At 45.3% G+C, this 22,630-nt stretch overlaps 1 protein-coding gene across 8 annotated transcripts in view; it reads left to right on the top strand.

The window, feature by feature from the left end:
- Nucleotides 1–22,630, top strand: part of TLN2 (talin 2) — a 410,543-nt gene that overhangs the window by 314,392 nt on the left and 73,521 nt on the right. For all 8 annotated transcript variants that reach the window (XM_074327637.1, XM_019755358.2, XM_019755362.2 and 5 more), the window contains 9 exons: nucleotides 377–470; nucleotides 2,395–2,484; nucleotides 4,737–4,859; nucleotides 6,196–6,339; nucleotides 7,986–8,147; nucleotides 14,050–14,190; nucleotides 14,629–14,810; nucleotides 15,922–16,054; nucleotides 18,418–18,519. In XM_074327637.1, the coding sequence (XP_074183738.1) occupies nucleotides 377–470; nucleotides 2,395–2,484; nucleotides 4,737–4,859; nucleotides 6,196–6,339; nucleotides 7,986–8,147; nucleotides 14,050–14,190; nucleotides 14,629–14,810; nucleotides 15,922–16,054; nucleotides 18,418–18,519 (1,171 nt within the window). The remainder of the gene's footprint in view (nucleotides 1–376; nucleotides 471–2,394; nucleotides 2,485–4,736; nucleotides 4,860–6,195; nucleotides 6,340–7,985; nucleotides 8,148–14,049; nucleotides 14,191–14,628; nucleotides 14,811–15,921; nucleotides 16,055–18,417; nucleotides 18,520–22,630) is intronic.

The following is a 22,630-nucleotide window of genomic DNA, read 5'->3' as shown; positions in this document are numbered from 1 at the left end:
ATCTTATTCTTTATGGGCTGCTAATGAAGGATCTTGAAAACAGTGCTAATATGATCTCTTTGCTATTTGCAACATTGTTGCAAACTCTTTCTTATGAATATATTAAAAAATAGTCTTACTTTCTTAAGAGAACTTTTAGTACCCTTAAGGGTAAATCAAAAGAATAATCAGAAAGAAGCAAGGTAAGGATTCTCATTATCTTCCCTGGATGTGGTTTATTTTTGGTTGTTCAGGGCCTTACAGCAGAGCTCTCCTGGGGCCCCCAGGCTATGCAGTGAATTAGTTGTATTTCTAGTGAACCTGCAAGGCGTTGTTGGGGAAATTACTGTTGATTTTTAAAAGCAAAATACCCCCCCTCTTTCTGTTTCTGTCACAGAGCCGTGACAGAGAGCATCAATCAACTCATCACTCTGTGTACCCAACAAGCTCCTGGCCAGAAAGAATGTGACAACGCCTTGCGGGAGCTCGAGGTAGGTCCCTGGGCAGGTGCTGAGGATCTTAGAGTGTGGGTCTGTCTGTCCTTTCCCTCAGGGTCAATTCCGTCTCCTTCGTCCCTGCATGTTATGTTCCTGGAAGACTGTTGAGGCCAAAGTTCCAACCCGAGTGGGAAGGAGCTGAAGAAAGATAAGATTTGGTGTAATTATTATCCTTGCTTCCCCCTTTTCCACTAGGATGCCAGTTATTTTGTTAGAGGAGTCTTTATTTCAACAGGAAGAGGCGTGTGTGTGGTCTTGGGTGTAGGCTGAAGAGGCGCCATCTCTACCTGAAAAGTTTGGGAGAGATTATTCTGGTGCATTTGGGAGAAGCTGGGATTGATGGGCTTTTTGAGTAACAATGATTTCCCTGTACATTTTACTTTGTAACACATAGGGGCACATAAGATGCAACCCACTTATTACTATACGATCAAGGTGCCTGTGGGGTCCTTAGTGGCCCAGAACAGTGCTTTTCCATTTATATTCACACTTACAGTTTATTTGTAATTTAAAATCCATTTAAGCCCATAGAATGTATGTGGGTAAACATAAAATCAATGTGCCTACTTGTATGTAAAGCAGTTCTAACCAATGTAGGTTATATTAAAACAGCCAAATGGGTATCTCCATAGATATTGAGTTTAGTCTTCTGGATGATTAGCTTGGGTCTGTCATGGTGGGAATAACTACCATGCCAGAAGGGGTGGGGGTTGATCGCAGCTTCTGAAGGGTTTGATTGAGGCCCGGTCTGAGGATGGCAATGGGCCATTGTGCACAGCTGGAAGTGAGAAGAGGCTGGTTACCATGGGACTGAAACGTTCTGAAAACAATGGAGAGGGTTTCCGGCCTTGGGTGAATTACTGCCGTATTCTGGTCTGTTCACATTTGCAGCTATAAATGATATGTGAGCTGTTGATGTAAATGAGCTCTGTTGGCCTAGGTGCAAATACTCTGTCCCTTAATGGTTTCCTTGGTTGCCAAAATTATGACTATTTCAGCGTCGTTGAAAGCAATTTTGATTATGCAAGGAGTGGGAGGAGGTTCTTCAATGAAATGAGCTCCTTCTTCATGCTGCCCTGTTTTCCTTAGACCTTTGAGGAACTTAGCAGTTTCCACCATTACTTCCCCCCAACCCTTTGTAACTCAAATGACCTTATCTGTCGGTTGGCTGTGCCCCAAAGGCTGCCATCCACATGTACATTCTCACTCACTGGGGAGGAAGTTGAATGGCTATATCCCCAGACTTTCCTTCCTCCTAAGTGATCTTCGAAGGTCAGTACAATATGAAAGCTAGCGATGGTTTTCAGTGGAGTAGAGACAAAGACAGAAGGGGCAAGCCCCTTACCCAATTCCTTGATGGGGACGTAAGCAAGAGTGAACATTTTATATACTGTTTAAATTAAAAAGCATAAACCATTCCCAGTGGGCAGTTTTGGGGAGTTACTTTCTTTCATTCCTACCCATTAAAATGTTCAAGAGTTGAAAACTGAGGATTCTGCTAATCATGAAGAAGTGAGTTAGTGTGTCCTTGAAATTTAAACTCCTTGGAGTTTTCCAGCAGAGAAACTGTACTAATTTACCATGAATATGTTGCCTTGCATTAACTTTCCGATTTCTTTGAAAGGAAAATCTCCCCCTTCAGTAGATACTATACTTCTCCTTCAAAACTGAAAACCAGAGATTCTCCTCTCTGTCAAAGCTAACCTCAGACACAGTTCCCCCATCCCCCAGGGTTGTGTTTTTAGCATGAAATCTGAAATCATGGATACTGTGATAGAAATTCCTTTCAAGAACCCAGGTAAATGAGTGATCGTGACCAGAATCCTGGTTATGGAGGGGAAGTTCATCGTCGGTCTTTCATGGTGAATTTCTCTTGTTCTGTAACACCTGCCTTGCTTTTTGTGTTCTCCGTCTCTAGACTGTGAAGGGGATGTTGGGCAATCCTAATGAACCCGTTAGTGACCTCTCTTACTTTGACTGCATTGAGAGTGTGATGGAAAACTCCAAGGTAAGCCTGTCTATGCTCTTAACAGTGCTCTTCAGTGTGGGGAACAATCTAGACGTGCTGTGTGTGCCTCTGTCTGTGGCCACTCTGTGAGGCTGCACGTGTCATGAAGCTTTGTTGTGGAGCCCTTGGCTCAGGTGCTTCTCAAACTTGACCACGCACCAGAATCACCTCAGGGCCTTGTTAAACAGAGATTGGTGGGCGCCACCCGTGAGTTTCTGATTCAGTAGGTCTGAGGTGGGCCTGAGATTGTGCATTTCTGACAAGTCCCCAGGTCCTGCCCATGTGGTCCAGGAGCCACACTTTGGGAACCACTGCTTATACCCTGTCGCAGATGGGTCTTACTGTGAATCGAATCATGTATTTTCTTCACCTGGGTTTGAACTGCTGGGGAAAGCCCTTCAGTGATCTTGGCTTATATGAGACCTCTTGTGCGTTCTTTTTACCATCTATCCATGGCATGCATTCTCAGGGGGAGTGAAAAATGGGGGGGTTGCTTCTGGGGGGTTAGGAAAATCTAAGATAATACAATGGTTTGTGTACCCCCTCAATCTTAACCTTACTGAACAAAATCTTATTTCTTAGTATTTAATTTGTTGTCTGTGGCAATTAGGGGGAAAATACTATAAAAAGACGTATTAGTGGAGCAATAATAATTTTTTAAAAGGTTGAGAAATATTGACCTATGGTAATAATATTGATGTTTTTGAGAATGCCTCAAAATCAGGTCCAAATGAAATGCAAGTGAGATAAATGGATATTGAGCAGTTGCAGTCCGGCTTTGTACTTGGAGCACAAGTGCATGTTCGTGTCCATCACTTTGCATTAGCTTTGGGGAGACATCTGTATTGGTGAGATCAGGAGGGCCCACTTTGGGCAAAGACTACAGTTTGCTCTCTCCAGCATCCTTTATGGAATTATGGATTGTCTAAGAGGAGGATGCATATGTTTTATATACTTAGGGCCAAAGAAGGGTGCAGGGCTAGGGAGACAAAAATACTGCACATAAAAATACTCTCTAACTTCTTTGCTTTGCAATTCCTTAGGTAAACTGGATTGTTTTGTACAGCTAAGCAATTTTAGGGAATTTCTTTTTCTCCCCCATCCAAGATGGCTTACTGACAGATAAAGAGCTCTGCGCTGCTTTCTAGACTTAGCCATCCCACAGTCTTTCCAAAGGGATGTGTTGAACAGCCTTCAGTTCCACCATCTGTGACCCTGGAAAGTAGAACCTTCTAGGTTCTTATGAGACCCATACCATGTTTCCCTGAAAATAAGACCTAGCAAGACAATCAGCTCTAATGCATCTTTTGAAGCAAAAATTAATATAAGACCCGGTCTTATTTTACTATAAGACTGTGTATAATGTAATGTAATGTAATGTAATGTAATGTAATATAATATAATATATAATATAATATAATATAATATAATATAATATAATATAATATAATATAATATAATATCGGGTCTTATATAATATAAGACTGGGTCTTATATTAATTTTTGGTCCAAAAGATACATTAGAGCTGATTGTCCGGCTAGGTCTTATTTTTCGGGGAAACACGGTAGAAGATAGAACAGCAGATAAGAGGCAGGTGTCCTGCCTCTGCCCATAACTTTCTCTGTGACCTTGTACAGGGTGTTTGACCTCTCTGGGTTGGATTCTAAATGCTAAAATCCCTTTTAGCTGTTCGTTTAAAGACCTCGGAAGAAAGAATAGTCGTATACCGACAATTTTCAAAATAAGAGGAAATACTTAGAAAAGTTAGGAAACACCTTATTAGTGTTCAGATTATCTATTTATATATCCTTCTTAAAAACATCTACATTTTGCTGTCAATACATAAATGAATAATATCAGGAAGAGTATATCTTCTGCTTTCTGGATATGACTTCATCTACAGCTCAGTGGATATGTCTGAATTTTTATTCTGGGAACTAACAGTTACATTTCAGGCCATTCACCTATGGGATGCCCTGTATTGATTTTACTTTATTGATCTGAATATATTAACTCTATCTCCTTGAGATATAGATAACTTTTGGGTAAAAGGTTTATCCTTTCATTATTCATTTCTCTTTATGCAACAAAAACGATATAAGTCTCTTGAATCTCTTCCTAATACAAGTAAAGGAAAATAATGGCAAATACTGTAAATTAAGTGGCCTTGAATGTTACAGTGGGAAGTGTAACCCCTTTACCCGTGGTGTGAAGGAATGCTGGTCAGAGAATATTGCTGGTTGTTTTGCAGGTTCTGGGCGAGTCGATGGCAGGGATTTCCCAGAATGCCAAGACCGGGGACCTCCCTGCCTTTGGGGAGTGTGTGGGGATTGCGTCCAAGGCTCTCTGTGGGCTGACAGAGGCGGCAGCTCAGGTAAGGGGCTGGTTGGTCCTGCGGTGCTGCCTGTGTCCTGTGTCAGATGGTGGATACTAAGAGTACTAGATCCATGTGGGAGGCATAGGGGGGACTCCAACTTCAGCTCCTTATTCACCTTCTACCACAGAAACTATGGAAAAGGCGGTGGCTCCTGTGCTGGCTGGGCATTTAGACAAAACATCAGCTAAGTTCCCCCGCAGGAGCAGAGCAGCCTGGGAAAGACACTAAGACACCCTGATCAGTGCAGACCCAACACGAGGGTTCAGAGGCCAGCTGGCTTTTTTCTTTTTTAAGGTCATTGTTACAGATGAGTTGTTTGGGGGGGGGGGGGGGTGTAGAATAGGCATTACATAATTCACATTCTCTCTGAGGTTTTGGAATTGTAAAACTCTTAGTCATAATCCTTCTAGCATCGGAGGGAGAACAAATGAGATGCCATCATGCAGAGACATGATCAGGCATATTCCTTGCTCTTCTTCTACTGTCCTGTGTGTTTCCAATAATTATTGGGCTCCTGTGACTGAAGCTTCAGAACTGTCAACATTTGCCTTGAAGGATTTATCATTTGAAAATGACTTTGAGCCTAGCAGATTTTACTACACCAAAGAAAAACCTCCCTAGTTTGCGGGATGAAATTATCTACCCTTCCTTATCCTGCCCCTCAAATCTCAGTGGAAATGAATTAAGGTTAACAGTCCTGCTCACAGATTCATTTTCTCCCTGTTATGGGGTTAACACACCCAGAGGGTTTAAAAAGAAGACGTCTCATAGACTCTTGTCCTCTTAGTGACCAAATACTAACACTGCCTTGTCTTTTCCCCTGAGCCATCTTCCTCATTCGTCTTATTGTTAGAAATACTGGCCTAAACAATAAGCACGTGTTGTTCGTCTCGTGTAGGGCAGGCTGCAGGGTTGGCTGACCCTGCAGCTCCATGCCGTCAGTCTGCACATACTTTCTTCTGCCTCTCCCACCTGCCGGCCAGAGAGCTTCATGCTGAGGCTGTAATCATAATGGTTGCCAGAAGCAATCAAGCTGCATTCATCCTTGTTCGTGCCCCACAGAAAAGCTTCTTGAGGCTTTCTTAAGAACAAGGAGACTTTGCTCCCTGTTTGTTCCCAGAAGCCTACAGCAAACTCCAGCTGGTATGTCCCTGGCCCAAACTGGCATTCACCTGTCCATCCCTAACCCCTTATTGACAAGATTGATTACCTGACCAATTTGCACTGAGGAGCCCCCAAGCATGGCTGCTGCACATACACTGCAGGCCTATTGCCCCCACAGGCGCATCTAGGAACGCAGAACTTGAGCTGTGGTTTTCTCCTCTCTTTCCAGGCTGCATACCTTGTCGGCATCTCTGATCCAAACAGCCAGGCAGGCCACCAGGGCCTTGTGGACCCCATCCAGTTTGCCAGGGCTAACCAGGCTATCCAGATGGCATGCCAGAACCTGGTGGATCCTGGCAGCAGCCCGTCACAGGTAACCGTGGGGTGAGGATATGAGATCTGTAGGTGGGTGGTGGGAGAGTGTGAGAAATCAGTCAGGAATACTGTTCTTATAGAGTTTGCGAAGCCAGCTAAATGCAGCACTGTAGATAATTATTTGGGTGGATATGGCAAAATGTGGTGAAAGTGGAAATGTGTAGGTGCTTTGAAATGGGATGTTGGAAGGCTGTAGGAGTAAACTAGTCACCATGAGACTCATCAGGAGTCTCATGATTCCATTCAGTGCAGAGCACACATGCTGAGGGCTTGTTTTGTGCTCAGCACGAAGGGTCGGCGTGAGTATGACCTGGCCCCCTTGGCCTTTGGCTCTTAGTCTGTTGGATAAAGTTTGGAAGATACAGTGATGGGCTGTGATGACAGTGCCAGGGATGCACAGAGGAAGGTGTGATGAATTTTCTGAGGGGTTGTCCGAGGTCACTTCACAGAAGTGGTGGCACTGGTCACTTCACAGAGATGATGGTTGTGTGCCAGGTTTCCAAGTCGGGTCAGAGTCCATAGTGCATTCAGGAGTCACAGACATTTCAGGACTAGACAGTATGTGACATTCCATGACTCTTCTAATACTCAAGTGGCCTTGAGTCCTGTTCACTTACTGAAGTAGTATGTGCTAAATGGAGCAAGAACTGGCCTGCATGGGGTATCAGAGGCATGTCTGTCGTGCACCCTGGGACCAGCATTCTTGAGGCAGGAGAAGGAGCCAAGTGAAGGCGGCAATGCAGGGAAGCTCTGGAGCTCCAGCAGTTCCCAGCTGGTTTGTAAGACGTTAGTGTACCCAAGATTCCTTACCTGTCCAATTAAGGCCAAAGGGGTGTCACCAGCCTCAGCCAAGTAGGTTCAAGAGAGCAGTCTGGTTTGCAGGGTAGAGCCTGGAAGATTCCGGAGCCGGACTTCTTCATAAGGTGCCTACAGCCCACTGTGGATGAGGCAGGAGCTTATCACCCCCCTGATGTGTATTTCACTCCTCTAGACCTGGACTCTCCAAAGTGGTGGCCACTGCCTGCCTGTGTGTGGCTATGTATCACACACTTAAAATGTAGCTGGTCCAAATTGTGGTGGGCTGGCAGTGTAACATACACTCTGGATTTTGAAGACTTGATATGATAAGATTATAAAATCTCATTAATAATATTATTCAGTTGATTACATGGTGAAATATTTTGGATATATCAAGTTTAATAAAGTATATTATTTAAATTCATTTCTCTTGTTTCTCTACTTATTTTAATGTGGCTGCTGGAAAATTACATATGTGGTTCACACTGTATTTCTGTTGGGTAGTGCTGGCCTAGACCCTGGACCAAATACTTCCTCGTGGGGGTTCCAAAGGATAGCTGACTGTATCTCCCTTCGGACTGTCTGGAGCCCAGCCCCCTCCCACCACCATACCAGCTCTCCTTTCCTTTTCTTTGTTTATTCTCTCTGGTTTAATAATTCTTGCCTTCTCCTTTCTTGGAGAGATGTCGCGGGTGGCAGCGCTAGACACTGATGTTGTAATTACACGGGCCCTGCACATGGGAATTGAAAAGGAATCCAGGGCTCGGGACCAGGGTGGACTCCTCTGAACTAGACCCCTCTGCACTGAAGCACAGGGTGCCCCCAACCCAGCTCCGTACCTTGTAGGTTCTGTCAGCCGCCACGATTGTCGCTAAGCACACCTCAGCCTTGTGTAACGCCTGCCGCATCGCCTCGTCCAAGACAGCCAACCCGGTAGCCAAGAGGCACTTTGTCCAGTCAGCCAAGGAGGTCGCCAACAGCACCGCCAACCTGGTGAAGACCATCAAGGTAGGTGTGTGGACAGAAGCCTTAGAAAGCCCTGTGACACTCACTGCAAAGGGGAGAGACGTAGACGGTGTGAGCTCTGCTCTCCTAAGACATACGTCCAGTGAAGTTGGACTTCTAATTCAGTCTCGTGACTTAAGTCACTAAGGAGAAGTCCCTTTACTAATGGAGATAAGTATCATGAAAAACCAACAGCCTTGGTCTCTACTGATCTTCTAGATAGTAAGGGGGGGAGGGCTCCCCAAATTCTGTACATGAGAAGCTTAGGGACAGAAATCTGTTTGGAAAGGGTTGGGTAAGGGGCATCTTTTGGTACTATGTTTGGGTAGCAAACACCCTGTGTTTACTTAAACTGTGGGCTTATGTGGGGTGTTTTAGAGGGGGCTGGTAGAGGGTCCGCCATTGTCGGTAGATCTGGACCAAGAGAGAAGGTAAAGGGAGGAGGGAATGGGAAATTATGGGGAAATTACTTTAAAAAAAAATCCTATGGTGTCTATTCCATTTATAGTTGTTTAAATGTTTAAATGTTTAAAATGGAGCGTCAACTTTTTTAAATCGATCATTCCATGTGTATAACAAGTTTATCTTTGTGTGAGAGGCCATGGGCAGGTTGGGGGAGGTGGGAGCAGGGTACCCTTTTGAGGAGGGAATTGCAATGGCTGGAATATAGCCCTTGTACATAGGTGATAAGACCACAAACCCAGCCTGCCCTAAGCAGGACCAAGCAGGTAGGAGGCAGCTGACCATGTGAGAAAACAGCCACAGGCAGAGTCAAGCATTCTTCTCCAACCCTCTCAAGGGGATTGTCATGGAGGCCAGCTACCAGTGCTGTGTAAACCCAATGTGCCTGAGGGAGAGGCATTGGAGGGTTAACACTTTAAGGACTTTCACGTTCATTGACATAGGACAGTCTGCCGGACACGTCCTAGAGTAGTGGGACTTTCCCGCATTCACTCCAGAGCATCCGGCACTAGACACCTCGTTTTCCTTTCACTGCCCAAAGCCTATTTAATCACAGGGCGACATTAGTCAACAGGCTGAACCAAGCAGAAGCAAAGGAGAGAGCACACCGCCCAGCAGCGGTTGGCAGCTTGTAGGTGACAGCCCGGGGCAGGTGCCCCAGTCAGCAGTTTCTTCGCTGTTTAAACAGTCTTTAAAAAAAAAAAAAAAAAGCAACAAACACAAATCTGCCTTTTGAAGACAATAATAATACAGGTTGAAAATGAATAAATGAAAGCCAGTGCCCAGGGCCCCTAAGATCCTGGTGCTAACCCTCGTTAATCACTTACTATCGTAAGTCCTAGTACTAGAAACTAATAAAGCTTACATGTTTAGATGTTTAGCTTGTGCACAGCCTGTTCCAAGTGTTTTGCCTACATTACTCATTCAGTCCACACAACCCCTGTGTGCTTGTCATGCCCCTTTTACGGACAGGACACTGACGCACAAGGAAGCAAAGTAACTTGCCCAAGGCGACCCAGCCAGTAAGCAACCCAGCTCTGCTCTTTCCACTCTCAATCCCGCTCTCACCCTTGGCCATGCTGTTCAAATCTTCTGCGTGGAGAAGCTAATCCATCTCACTGACCTGGGAAGACACACCTTGATGTGTCTATACTGCGTGTGTGCAATGTTTGGGGGAGGAGGGGGTGGAAAGACAGCAAGAGAAAGGAAAGTAGTGACATCATTGTTGGTTGCTTGTATAATGAACTTATTTCAGTTAAACTTGGCCGTTTTCTGATCGTTAAAAAACAGGCTATATTTAGATGGACCAAAGCAGAGATAAAGGAAAGAAAGCATTCTTTAGAAATTCCTGGAAACCTTTTTCTGTCTCCTCCTTGGGTTTAAATCCTGACCTATCGCTGTTAAGATCTCATCTCCTTTTCAGATTCTCCTCACAGTGTCAGACTCTCTTTTCAGTTCGCTGCAGCAAATGAGCTCTTGCGATGGCCTAAACGGTAGGCCTGTGCAGAAACATCAGAGGAGGGATGCAGGGTGACCGTAATATGGAGAAGATGAAGGCCTCATCTCCCAGGAGAACCCCAGGAGTCAGTAGCAATGGATGAAGAGCTGAAATGAACCTGTTGCCCCTCAACTTGCTAAAATGTGCTTGTTTTTCAGTTCCCATCAGATGGCAGGGTTTGCCGGTGGGCCATGAGCTTTGTTTTTAATTTACTAATAGTAAAATGGTAAAGGTCATTTCACAGTAGCACACTGTGCTATCTACTGAATAGATTTCCTGTTTTAAGGAATGGTTAAGAATTCTGTCAACTAGCAAAACAAATGAATATTGAATTCCCTATTGGCTTAAGAGAGCTGCCTTCATAGCTGCATTCTGCTCTGAATCTTGCACTTCTCAGTACTTTTTGTTTCTTTTCACCATGAGGATGTGCCCAAGCCTAACTCCCAGACGCCGCACGCTTACAATCACAAAGAAAAGAGGGGAAGTCAGTGGAGGGGCAGTGGGGAGCAGGGAACAGATGGCCTCGCAGTGGGGTACCAGCACCCAAGCAGAATGTGTGCCTCCAAGAATCTCAAATCTCTCCTGACGACATTCTTTAAAATGCCAGAGCATGGCTCAGCAAGAATGAATGTCTGCACTGACCTCCCTGCCCGGGCGAGTTAGAAGTACACAGACCCCTAACCATGGTTCCATGCCATCTTTCTCTGGTTTCCACATGTCATGTTGCCTGCTTTTCTCTCTTCCGTCATCTCATTACCTAGTCTCAAATCAGATGTGTGGAATGGAATGTTATTTTAACTGTGCAGTCACTCAGGTTTGGGTGCCAAGTAGAAATTGTGCAACAACAGCTTTTGTTTTTCTGAGAAATTGAAGTGTAGCAGAGGAGTTGAAGCTCAGGGTTTTGCGATGAAGCATTTCCAGGTACCCAAGAAACCAGCTCCAGCTCTCACTAATCAGCTTGACTTGGCTGTAAGTACACTTTCTTGGTCACCCTTATGTTTGAATTGGTAAAGCAGGTTTCTGAAGGAGAAAAACCTCTTGGGCTTCTCTTACTCCTTATTCACGTTGCCTTTCTCTAAGGTCAATAGGGACAGAAGGGAGCCAGGGGTCTTGGGGTCTGGTTTGAGGCATAACCTTGCCACAGCGTGTCTCTTTCTAGTTGTTGGTTTTATCATCTGAAACATTGGGGACTTGGGATTAAATGACATTTGAGATCCCTCTAACTCCCAAAAGTCATGAGTCTTTGATTCTGGTACACATGCAAAAATTGTTTTTCCTGGCTCACTTTGAGATTTTGCTAAGTGAGGACTTTCGGAGGAGCTGGCCTGGGTTTTGGGAGTGCCCTGTCCTTATGGGGCCTGGGTGTTTAGTTAAGTGAATTTACCCTTTCGTTGTTATGGCTGCTATACGGACATTCTGTGACATGGAATGTCTACATGTAAACTGCCATGCCTGCTTAAAATTGCTCCAGTTGGGCAGATTTGAGTATTCCGTTTACTTGGGTGCCTCAGCCATGCCCAGAGTGGAAACAGCATTAAGAAGTGAAATAGTATCTGTGTAAATAATCCTTTCTGATGCTAAATGCTTCCTTTGGAGGAAATAGTGTTTCCTTTTTGAAACTGGAAAAAAAACAAAAGAAAAAAAAAAACAGGGGCGGGTGGTGGGTTATATAGCTTGGTAGTCTAGTCCGCATTATTTAATGTTTTGTCCTGTGAATAGTAATGGGCTACATGACATGCGATTTTAGGGCCTGTGCTCAAAAGAAAAATCTTTCTTCATCGTATTGGTGCAGTTGATGACACTTGCACAATTAGAAAACCCTTCCTTAGGATTTCCCTCAGGTAATCATCTTTTCATTTTGAATGAGTTCAGCTAAGGGTTGGTGCTTCATCAGGTGCCTGCCTTCCTAATAGGCAGGGAGGGTTCTAGAAGGTAGAAAAGGGAGTAGGAAGAGTGTGGCGAGGAAAGAAGCAGGAGTGAGCTGCGCTAGGGGGGCCTCGGCATCTTCCATTGAGCTAGACGCCATCGTTCCAGCCGGAGGGGGTCTGATTGGTCCCTGGTGGTGCTGGGACCCGAGTTCCTTTGATAGAAAAGTCCACTCCTGCCGTCTGCCGCCTCAGCGGTCTGCTGTATGAGGACCACTCCTGTCAGGCCGCTGCTATGTGGCTCTCACCCTGCTTCCCACTGTATTCCCAAATTGCTCTGACGCCTGGGAGGACATGACCTCCAGGAGTCCGTGATGTTAATAATGCAACAAGGTTAGGGCGCCGACTTCTCTACACAGCCAGTGCTGGCTCAGTGGGCGTAACAGGCATCAATGTTTGTTGAGTACATGAGTGGCAATGAGAACTGAGGCCATATACGTGAGCAAGAAGAAGGAGGCACGTAGGGTTTCCACTGGGCCTGGAAGAATGGCAGGATCAGAGGTGTGAAGGTGGAGATCAGTGCCTGGGGGGGGCGGGGGGGGGGGACGTGCCGAGGCAAACCATGCACAGTATTAGCGAAGACAGTGAATTAGCCAGGCTCATGGGAATTCCTCTGGAAATATTAGCTTGGTGGATATGCAATTATTGTCCCGAGCTGCCAAAGCTTGATTGGAACGTCATTGTTATTCAGAAATAGCCTTTGCACTGATCATGCCTGCCTACTCTTGCCTTAATGGAAAACAGAAATGCCCCCATCTCAGACCCAGGTTGTTGCATAATGCTGGTGCCGCTGGTGTTTTGCTCACTAATTGTCTAAATTGATATTTATATATTGCTTATAACAGTTAAATTAAACGTTTAATTAGTCATTTAATAAGGAAATTTACATTCTTTTACAAACATAACTGCCTTCTTCAGTGCAGCCCTTTGTTGGGAGACAGGAGTGCTGTGGCTGGGTCACAGGCTCCAGGTTTCAAAAGTCTTACTCTTGAGGAGGTAGAGTCTGGGGTTGGGGAACCTTGAATCCAAGTGGTAACCCTTTGTGAGGCAGCCCGGCACGTGGATCACAGGCCGAATTCCTGAATTTTCATCTATCCAGGCCATTAATCAACAATGTAACCGATCGTTCAATGCCCTCGTATTACCTGCTGCTAATTTAAAAAAGAGAAAAGCTACTGAAACATAAGATACATAGATGAAAAACACACATCATATGTGTAGAGCTCAGTGGGTTTTCTCAAGCTGAACACACCTAGGTAACTATAGCCAGATCACAAAACAACATGGCAGCCCCAGAAGTCCCTGTGGAGCTCCTTCAGTCATAACCGGGACTGAAGGTGGACTTACTGCTCACACCTTAGCCTAGCTTCACCTGTTTCTGTACTTTGCACAAATGGAATCATACAGTGGTACCCTTTTGTGTCTGGCCTCTTGAACTAAATATTATGTTTGAGATTTGCCCATACTGTTGGGGGTAGTTCTAGCCTGTTCCTTCCCATAGGATTCCATTTTGCTCATTTCAAACGGTGGCTATAAAAGCCCTACTTACGTCTGTCATTCAGGCACATCCAGGTAAAACTTAGAAAGTGCTACACGATGTTAAGTGTTTTTATGGTTTGGGATGAAATAGACTTAACTGGAGTAAAAATGGAGGGGAAGAACCCAATGGTTATAGTGTCAAAAGTGGGGAAGAAAGTGGTGCAGCTACAAAGTTTGGCAACATGGCTCATAGAGAGTGAAGAGCCATGTGCTATTAGAATCCATGTTTCTGCCTCATGTGCATGGGAAGTTGATGGCCTTTGAGGTCAGCTGTCCTATGAGCCACACATTCTTATAATTAGTAACTGAGCCCCTCTGTTTGATGGCAGAGATCTCTCTGATTCGTTCTTATTACTTATGAATTCAACAAATATTTTGTATTCTCACTAACCGACCTTCTTTCTCTGGGAGGTGATTACTGTGGCCCAGGAGTGATTTGTGCTTCTCAGTGGGGTGAAGTCTCTGTGTTTTCTCCCATCAGGCCCTGGATGGGGATTTCTCCGAAGACAACCGCAATAAGTGTCGCATTGCCACTGCACCCTTGATCGAAGCTGTGGAGAACCTGACAGCATTTGCATCCAACCCTGAGTTTGTCAGTGTTCCTGCCCAAATCAGCTCCGAGGTAGGGAGTCTTTGCAGCAAAGGAAATATTGGTGTCTTTGGCTGGTTTTGTGTGGCACTGAATGGACATGAACAGTTAAGAACTCCAAAAGCTCTCTCTATCAATATGGAGGGCATTGTTATTGTTGTCGGTGATGATAGATGCACAGAGTTAATGAAACTCAATGTCTGCACATCACTTAAGAAGTAATGCCTTAGCTTTATAAGTTGAGAACAATCTCTATGCATAGATTTAAGGCTGATTCTTAGTATATGTCACATTAAAAAATGGTAATTAAGAACATGGCCCAAGTCCTCACCATCCAGGCCCTGTGTAAGCCACCTCTATGGTTCCTTATCCTCTGTTTCTCCTTTCAGAGGACAGAGGTAATGATTTGGTAAAGAAGAGGACTCTGCTGGGCCCACCTCATTCACTCTTGATCCTTCTGTTTGGTCCCAGGGCTCCCAGGCACAGGAACCAATCTTGGTCTCAGCCAAGACCATGCTGGAGAGCTCGTCGTACCTCATCCGCACTGCACGCTCGCTGGCCATCAACCCCAAAGACCCGCCCACCTGGTCTGTGCTAGCTGGACATTCCCACACCGTGTCTGACTCCATCAAGAGTCTCATCACATCTATCCGGTTAGTTTCTCCTCCAGAAATTGCTAGGGACCTGCATCTGAACAGGGCAGGTGGAGAATGAGCCCATCGGGAATTTGATTTAATAGCAATGTGGTCGATCATTAACATCATCTTTTCCTTTATCTCTTTGGGATCAGTGGTAGCACTGGTCACCATAATAGATCATTGAAGCACTTACTATATGTCAATACTGTCCCAAGCATTTTACTTATATTATCGCATCTGATTATCACAACAACATTGTAAGGTAGATACTGCCATTGTCTCCATTTTACTGATGAGAGAATTGAGGCAGAAAGGATTTAGGTAACATGCCCAAGGGCATCCCCAGGCCTGATGGCTCTAGTCCCAGTCTTTCTAAACATTGCACCACATTGTCTATACCTAGGAGCTTATGCAGACAGCACCTCTATCCATTTAGCAGAATTTGGGGTTACTTTATTTTGCTAAAACAAAAAGATGATTCTAGGTCCCACAGTAACTCTGGCCATCTCTGACCTCCTTGCTGATAATAGGAGCCTGAAAAAATATCCCCTAAGTAGTTAAAACATTTCTGAAATTGACCAAAATTAATACTCCACGGCATGGAATACATCCCTTTTCTTAGTTACATTTTGTTTTTCAATTGCTTTTAAGCTCAAGACCACAGTTAATTTTCTTCGTGCCTTGAAAAGAAGAATCCACTAAATATTTTAACTCCTACCATAACCCAGGACGTTGTGAATAGTATGCAATATGGAGAGCATAATAGTTGCACTGGAAAGAGCACCGACCATTTTTTTCTTTCTAAATAAGGATTCTCTGCTTAAGCCAGTGGATGGATAATCCAAGTCCAAATTGTTTCATTTGCAGTTGTCTGGCATCAGCCCGAGTTGGATGGCAGCACCGTATCCTTCTCACCAAAAATAAGTAGAGTTAGCACAAGTGTTAAATTAAGAAATGTACGGGCTGTACAGAGAGGCATTGCCAAGCAAGTGTCAGGGATTGACTCCTTCAACAAAGCAATCGAGTCAGGTAGAGAGTAGACAGGGACTCCCGGCCACCAATGCAGGAGTGGGTGGTGGGACTTGAGCCCATGGAGCCTGTGTTTAACTCCCTCTGTCTCTTCCAGGGACAAGGCCCCTGGACAGAGAGAGTGTGACTATTCCATCGATGGCATCAACCGGTGCATCCGCGACATTGAGCAGGCCTCGCTGGCAGCTGTCAGCCAGAGTTTGGCCACGAGAGATGACATCTCTGTGGAGGTACACGGGGGCCCTGGGGCCGGCTTGGAACCCTCTGGAAGTGCTGAAGAATCTCAGCATCAAGCTTTGGGGGATGGGAGAATGGGCCCAATGTGCTTTTGATGATAGAGTTTCATCATTGGACCACCTTCCCCTGTGGAACTAACCTGGGAAGTTTTTGGAGGGAGTAGGGCAAATGCTGACTAGAGAATGGTGGTTTAGAGAAGGAATATGTGAGTTGCTGGGGGTGGAAAGTTCAAATGTGGCTAAAGTTTGAGGATAAATTAATGTCCGATGGAACATGTCAGTAAGTAGGGTTACCACATCCAGTTTAACACATCAGTAGAGCAGACCTAAGCATGTACATTCTGAACATTTGTCTGTTGTCATGTTTCATCAATGCACTTTTTGACTGACAGGCACATTTAGCATTAAGCTATGCATTTGGTCCATTCAGAGATGAAGGATTCTTCCCTAAGTTACTCAACATCTAGTATTTGGGGACCTTTTGCGTCCTGTTATTAATTCAGAGCCACTTTGCTTTTTCTTGCCAGGTTTTCCAAAGCAGAGAATAGAATTTTCCTACTTTGATCCTATGAGTTTTTTCTATTACCTGTCAAGCGGCCTCTGATGAATACTTTCTCTTTGTCGAAAGTGCCTAACACTCAGAAGCTGCTTAATAAATATGGATGGGCTGTTTACTGATGTTTCCCTTGCTGCCACTGAATTTATCAACAATGAGCTGTGGCCCCTGTCTCTAAGCAGTGGGCCCAGAGTTGGTGTTGCTTGTTTTTATTAATAGGCTGTCTTTTATCTCAGCTTCATGCCACCACTGCCACCCCCACCTCCACCGCCGCCCCCATTTCCAAGAAAAGAAGGAAGGAATAAGCATCCCCAGCTTGTGTAGAATGGTAGAATTATTGTTCACCTGTTATTAAAGTAGGACATGCCTACAGAAAAGTGTGTATATCATAGTGTGCAGCTTCATGAATTTTCACCAACCAAGCTCACCCTTTAGTCAGCACCTCATCAAGAACAAACATGACCAGTGACTCAGAAGGCACCCGTCCTTTTACCAGCCCTCCCCAAGCATACCCTCTGTCTTAACCTCCTCCTTAGAAAGAAATCCTCCATGTGCTCCCTACGTGCACTGTATTTCATTTAACAAGCCATCGGTGATAAGACTATTGCTGGAATATTCTCGTATTCTTGACTATAGTCACATTATAAGTGGGAAGATAAGTAATTAGCTAAATAAGACCCTTGGAAATTTAGAGGTTTCTCTCCACCCACCTACATCTTTCTATCTCTGTCTCTTTTTCCTTTTTTACCCAGGATTTTGTTTTCACGTTTTCCTGTTAGGCTGCTCCTCTTACTGACTAAACTCTTCTCAAAGCTCCCAGCCCACATGCAGCATTGTTCAGTGGGAAAGTAGCAGAGGCCCGAGTCTCATTTCTGATCAGCAGGACATTGTTACTTCGTCAGGAATCAGACCAATCCATGCTGGTGTGCGCAGACCTGAAATGTCCAGTATTGTGATGTATTAAATCCTGACTCTATCAAAAGTGAAACTCCTGTGAAGATTCCTACACAAAGATCTGATCTTTCCCACTCCTCACTAACAATCTCCACCTTTGCGTTCCCCACCCCCTCACACTCCAGCGTCACCTAGATACCTTGCCCTGACTCTTTATAGCATGAGTTCAATTCTTTGGGATAGAGAGGTTAAACTGTCTCTCAAACCTGAGAAGAAATGCCTCGAGGACGCCATTTTCAATAACTGTGTCCACATCACCAAAGACAACAAACTCAGAGCCTGAACTGATGAGCTCAGTGAGCATCTCACCTGGCATTTTCACAGTGTGGTATTTGGGAAACAGTCCTGTTTTCAGAGCCCTGATCTCATTTTTACAGGTTCCTCCTCTCCCCATTCCCCGTAAAGTAGTTCTTAGTTCTGAGGACACAACGACCCGATGTTCCCCTCAGACCCTACCGTTGGCTCTCTCCATTTGGACAAAATTGTCTTCCCTTCTTGGAAAGGCATGGCTGTTCCACATTTCCAATAATTATGCTGAATAACCCTAAGTAAAGATGCCAGTATCCTTTGTCACTGTGGTTGGGGGAGTAAGAAGCCAGTAATAATAACGTTCCTTGGGCCTGCCTTGTGTCACAGTGCAGCTGGATTGGGGGAGGGGGTCCTAGCCCAGGGGAGCTGAGAGCCCCCGGGAAGGCACCGGGTAGGACAGCAGCTTGATGGCATACCCAGGCATTCTGATGTCCACTTCTTGCAGCCTCCCTTGTCTTTCACTCAGGCCTTTCTAAATCAGTGTGCCTACGTGGGGAACCATGGTGGGGTGAACTTGACAGCTCTCTGTCCTTATCAGGCCCTGCAGGAGCAGCTGACTTCCGTGGTCCAGGAAATCGGGCACCTTATCGATCCCATCGCCACAGCGGCTCGGGGAGAAGCAGCTCAGCTGGGACATAAGGTAATGTACCTCGAGGGGGTCCTGCTGAGCGTACGCATGAGAGAGGTGGAGGGAGAGGTCTGTATTGGTTGTGTTATTGTTCCCCAAATCCCGGTGCCAGGTACTGTGCCTGGGTCAGTCTTGACTTAAATGATGGGAAACAGTATTCAACCTCCCTCTAGCATCTTCTCCAAAAATGACCACTTCAGGATCTGTTTGCCCCTGACATTGAGACAAAAACTGCAGGGAAGTTTCCTGATTGGGGTCAGACTTTTCAGAAAAGGCTCATTTACAGTTATCTCTTGCTCTTGACCATCACTGAGATAAGCCAGAGGGTGAAGTTGACATTCCTACGCTAACGTCTGCCACCTTTTGTCCCTGGCTGGCTGGCCTCATTCTGGTGTGTTTTAGAGGTACATTGTCCTTCCTGGGCTCCTAATATAGTGTCTATCTTCCACAAATGAGAAAGCAAACGTGCACATTTCACTCTGGACAACTAAAGCCTCCCTATGTGGCCCCCCCAAGAGGAGCACCTTCCACTGAAAGTGTGTGCCCACATTGTTTTAAGTGCTGAATAATGTTTTGCCTGTTTGGGGTTTGTTTTGCAAATCCTTCAAGCATAGTTGGCTTGTCGAGCAGCCTGTGCCTCAGCAGAGAGAGGGAAGAAATTGGATTTTTAACAACCTTTGGGGTTTCCTAGCAGTTATCAGTGAGCCGTCAGTATCGACGTGCATATCAAGAAATCCAGGAGCCAGAATCTTCTCTGCAGGTATTGATTTTAGAAAATCAATATTCTTGCTTTTTTTAAATTACAGAACAGCTTAAGAGCCTACTAAGCTTCCTGCTGGTGTTCTAAGGAGAGGTTTTTGAGATTTAAAATGGTCAGTGTCTCTGCCTTTTCAAGTGCAGGGAACTTCATTTCTCAACTGAGTTCCTTTATAATCAGAAAGGGGCCTGTCCACCTTTGTGGAGAGGTTTACAAGGGTAGGGGCACTGGCCTGGAAGCTGCAGCCTCTGCCCATGTGTGTGCTGGGGGGAAACGGAGTTTGGCAGAGAAGTCAGACTTTGTCTTAGCAGCTACTTTTCATTCCTGTAGGAATTGCATATAAGAAAATATTCCTAGACTTCCAAGCCAGCGTCCTTGTCCTTGCAGATGTGTTGCTAATACGGGAGATTAATTCCTATGGCAGTGGGTGGCATCAAAAGAAAAATAGTGTATCTGCATCATTTGAGTTATACATTTACTCTTGACCCTTTGGCCAAACCAGTCTGAATTGCTCAAAGGGATCCTGCACAAGGGCAGCCCACTCTCTCTGAGGAGTCATGGACGGGGTGCTTTATTACAGCTCTCAGGTGGGGGCCCGGCTCAGCGTCAGCGTCACCTGGGAGTGCTAAGTGCAGACTCTCTGGCCCCACCTGTATTAGTTTCCTGCAGCTGCTATAACAAATCACTATAACTGAGTAGCTTACAACGACAGAAATTGAATCTCTCACAGTTCTGGAGGCCGGAAGTCCAAAATCAAGGTGTGGACCTGGCCATGCTCTTTCTGGAGGCTCTGAAGGAGCATCTGTTCTTTGCCTCTTCCAGCACCTGGTGGCTTTTGGCATCCCTGCCTCTGTGGTCACATTGCCTCCTGCTTTTCTATCTGTTTTTCCTTCTTCTGACTCTTATAAGGATACTCGTTACCAGGTTTAGCCCCCTACCCCAAGTAACCCAGTATGGTCTCATCTTAAGCTCCTTTAATGCATCTACAAAGACCCTTTTTCCCAGTAAGATCACATTCACAAGTTCCTGGGATTTGGACAAGGACATATGTTTGGGGGGGGGCTACCATTCAACCCACTCTGCCACCTTGGAATCAACAACATGCACGAAATCCTCAAAATTCTCTGCTATTTTAACATCTGTGCTAATCCAGCTGAGGATGTTTCCCGTTTTGTCATGTCTCAAGAACAGAAAGTGTTCACTGCCTACATAACAGGAAAGAGCCTTTCAAAATCCTTTGCCCACAATATGTGAAGGATAATGACACCCAGCATTTACTGAGTGCCTACAGCACGGCAGCCATTGTGCTAAGTGCTTTTATGTCACTAAATTAATCCTCCACAATCTTAATGAGTTTAGTGTTACTATTAATCCCCACTTTACAGAGGAGGAACCAGAAGCTTAGTAATAGGAGGCAATTTGCCTAGGATTTCCCAATAAGGAATTGGCAGGGAGGATTCCTGTCCAGTGGCCCTGAAACTAAAGCTTACTCCATCACTCAGCCATTCTACCTCCATGAGGAAGTCGAGCGCCAGTGGAGTTTAATTATTCTCAGCACGCAGCAACCCTTGACGGTTTACAGTTGCATTGATGAAACATACATTTAAAACAAAACGCATCTGGAAAACATTTACAATCCTAACGCACTAAGCATTTTGACTCCATTCGTACACAGAGGACTCATCCTGAGCCTGGACCCCTGCTGACCCAGTGTACTGTTCCCTTTGGTGGCGACACCAGTGCCCTTCCTGGGGAAGAGGATGAGATCCCATGTAAACATGGAGGGCTGCCATCTGGGGTTGTGCGGGCTGGTCCCTACGCAAAGGTGTTTGAGGCCGGGAGTGGGCCGAAATCCAGCTCCATCGTGTGCCTTGCCATCTGTTGTGTCTGCCCAGAGGAGGGGGAGCCTCTTTAGAATTTATACAAAGCCCCATCAGGGTCAGCAGCAGCCCTGCTCACGTGCTTTGAAACCTGTGTGTCAGATGATTAGCATCAGAGATAAACAAGTAAAAGTATACTCATTGCTGGCTGATAGTCTTGTCTCACTGTTAGCTTCAATGAGCTTTGATATTTTGGACACCCCCCACCTTGTTCCAACTACCACCCTCCAAAACCCCCACCCCCTGCTTTGTTTCTGACCCAGTGACTGCCACTGCTCATGTGAAGTGGCCTTGCTACCTACGTCCCCATCACATTCATTCTCCCTCTGTGTGATGGGAAGAAGCACTAAGGGAACTGTTACCTAAATGTTAGAGCTTAAATACACTTGATGGGAATAATCAAGCAATTAGTAATTGTCACACAAAATGAGGAGTTGAAAAGAAAACTGTAATCAGTGTCACTGGGTTTTATCTGAGTGTGAATAGATTAGGATACCTGAAGGAAAGACAGCAAAATGTTAAATAAATGTGATATTCTGGATGCTAGGTAGATGGGTATTGCTGTATTTTTCTCGGACATTAAAGTGTTTCACAAAGCTACAAATACCACACAATAAACTTCTAGAATCCGATATTACAACTCAGCAGAACTGGAATAAAAACGCAAAGTAGCAGACAGTCCAGCGTTGGTCAAGAACCTGGGCTGTGGAGTGAAGCGCCTGGTTCCTGACGCAGCGCCACCTCTCGGCTGCATGAGGCTGAGCAGGTTGCTTCACCCGTCTAAACCCAGGCTGCTTCATTTGTACCTACCTCATACAGTTGTCGTGGAGACTAGATGAGAAAATGCATGGCAAGCATTTAGCAGAAAGCCCGGCATACGGGATGCACCCAATAAATGTGACATGAGTCAGCCAGCTAGTGAGCTTTGGTGAGCATGTATGTGCCGTCGGTAGTGCTGCCCTACTGGAGACTGGCCTCTGTGGGGACAGTGGTTAGCTGTCGTGATAGGTTTTTTGTTTTCCTAGGTTGGGCTAATCATAAACAGAACATCTAGGCTGATGTGAAATCATTTTTGCTTTCATTCCAAATCCAGTTTGGTCAAAATGCTCAGGACAGAGGGCAGTTAGATTAGCTTCCTAGAAACTTCTGAGGGTACTGTGCTTCTCAGACTTCTTTTCTCATCTGCCCTGCTTCCCAGCCCCTCTCATATCCCCCTTCCTGCCAAGTTGGTAAGGTGCCCTTGTGAAGTAAGAATTTGTGAGTTTGTAAGGTGCTCTCAAAAGCTTTGCTATTTGGGAAATTAAAATTAAAATTTGTAAAATTCTCACTCCTAACTCTGGATCTCAGATTGCATTTCTTGGCACTTCTGCCGTGATGAAAGACGAGACAAAGAGCTCCCCAGAGGAAGTAAACCCGAGCAAGTTGGTTAATCAGCAAGTACTTTCAAAAGGAAAGTTGAGCAATGAATGGGGTCCAGGGATCTAAT

Source organism: Rhinolophus sinicus, linkage group LG03 (assembly GCF_036562045.2).
Source record: "Rhinolophus sinicus isolate RSC01 linkage group LG03, ASM3656204v1, whole genome shotgun sequence".
Classification (NCBI taxonomy): domain Eukaryota; kingdom Metazoa; phylum Chordata; class Mammalia; order Chiroptera; family Rhinolophidae; genus Rhinolophus; species Rhinolophus sinicus.
The sequence above is the reverse complement of the archived record's forward strand: the minus strand, read 5'-3'. Positions and strand labels throughout refer to the sequence as shown.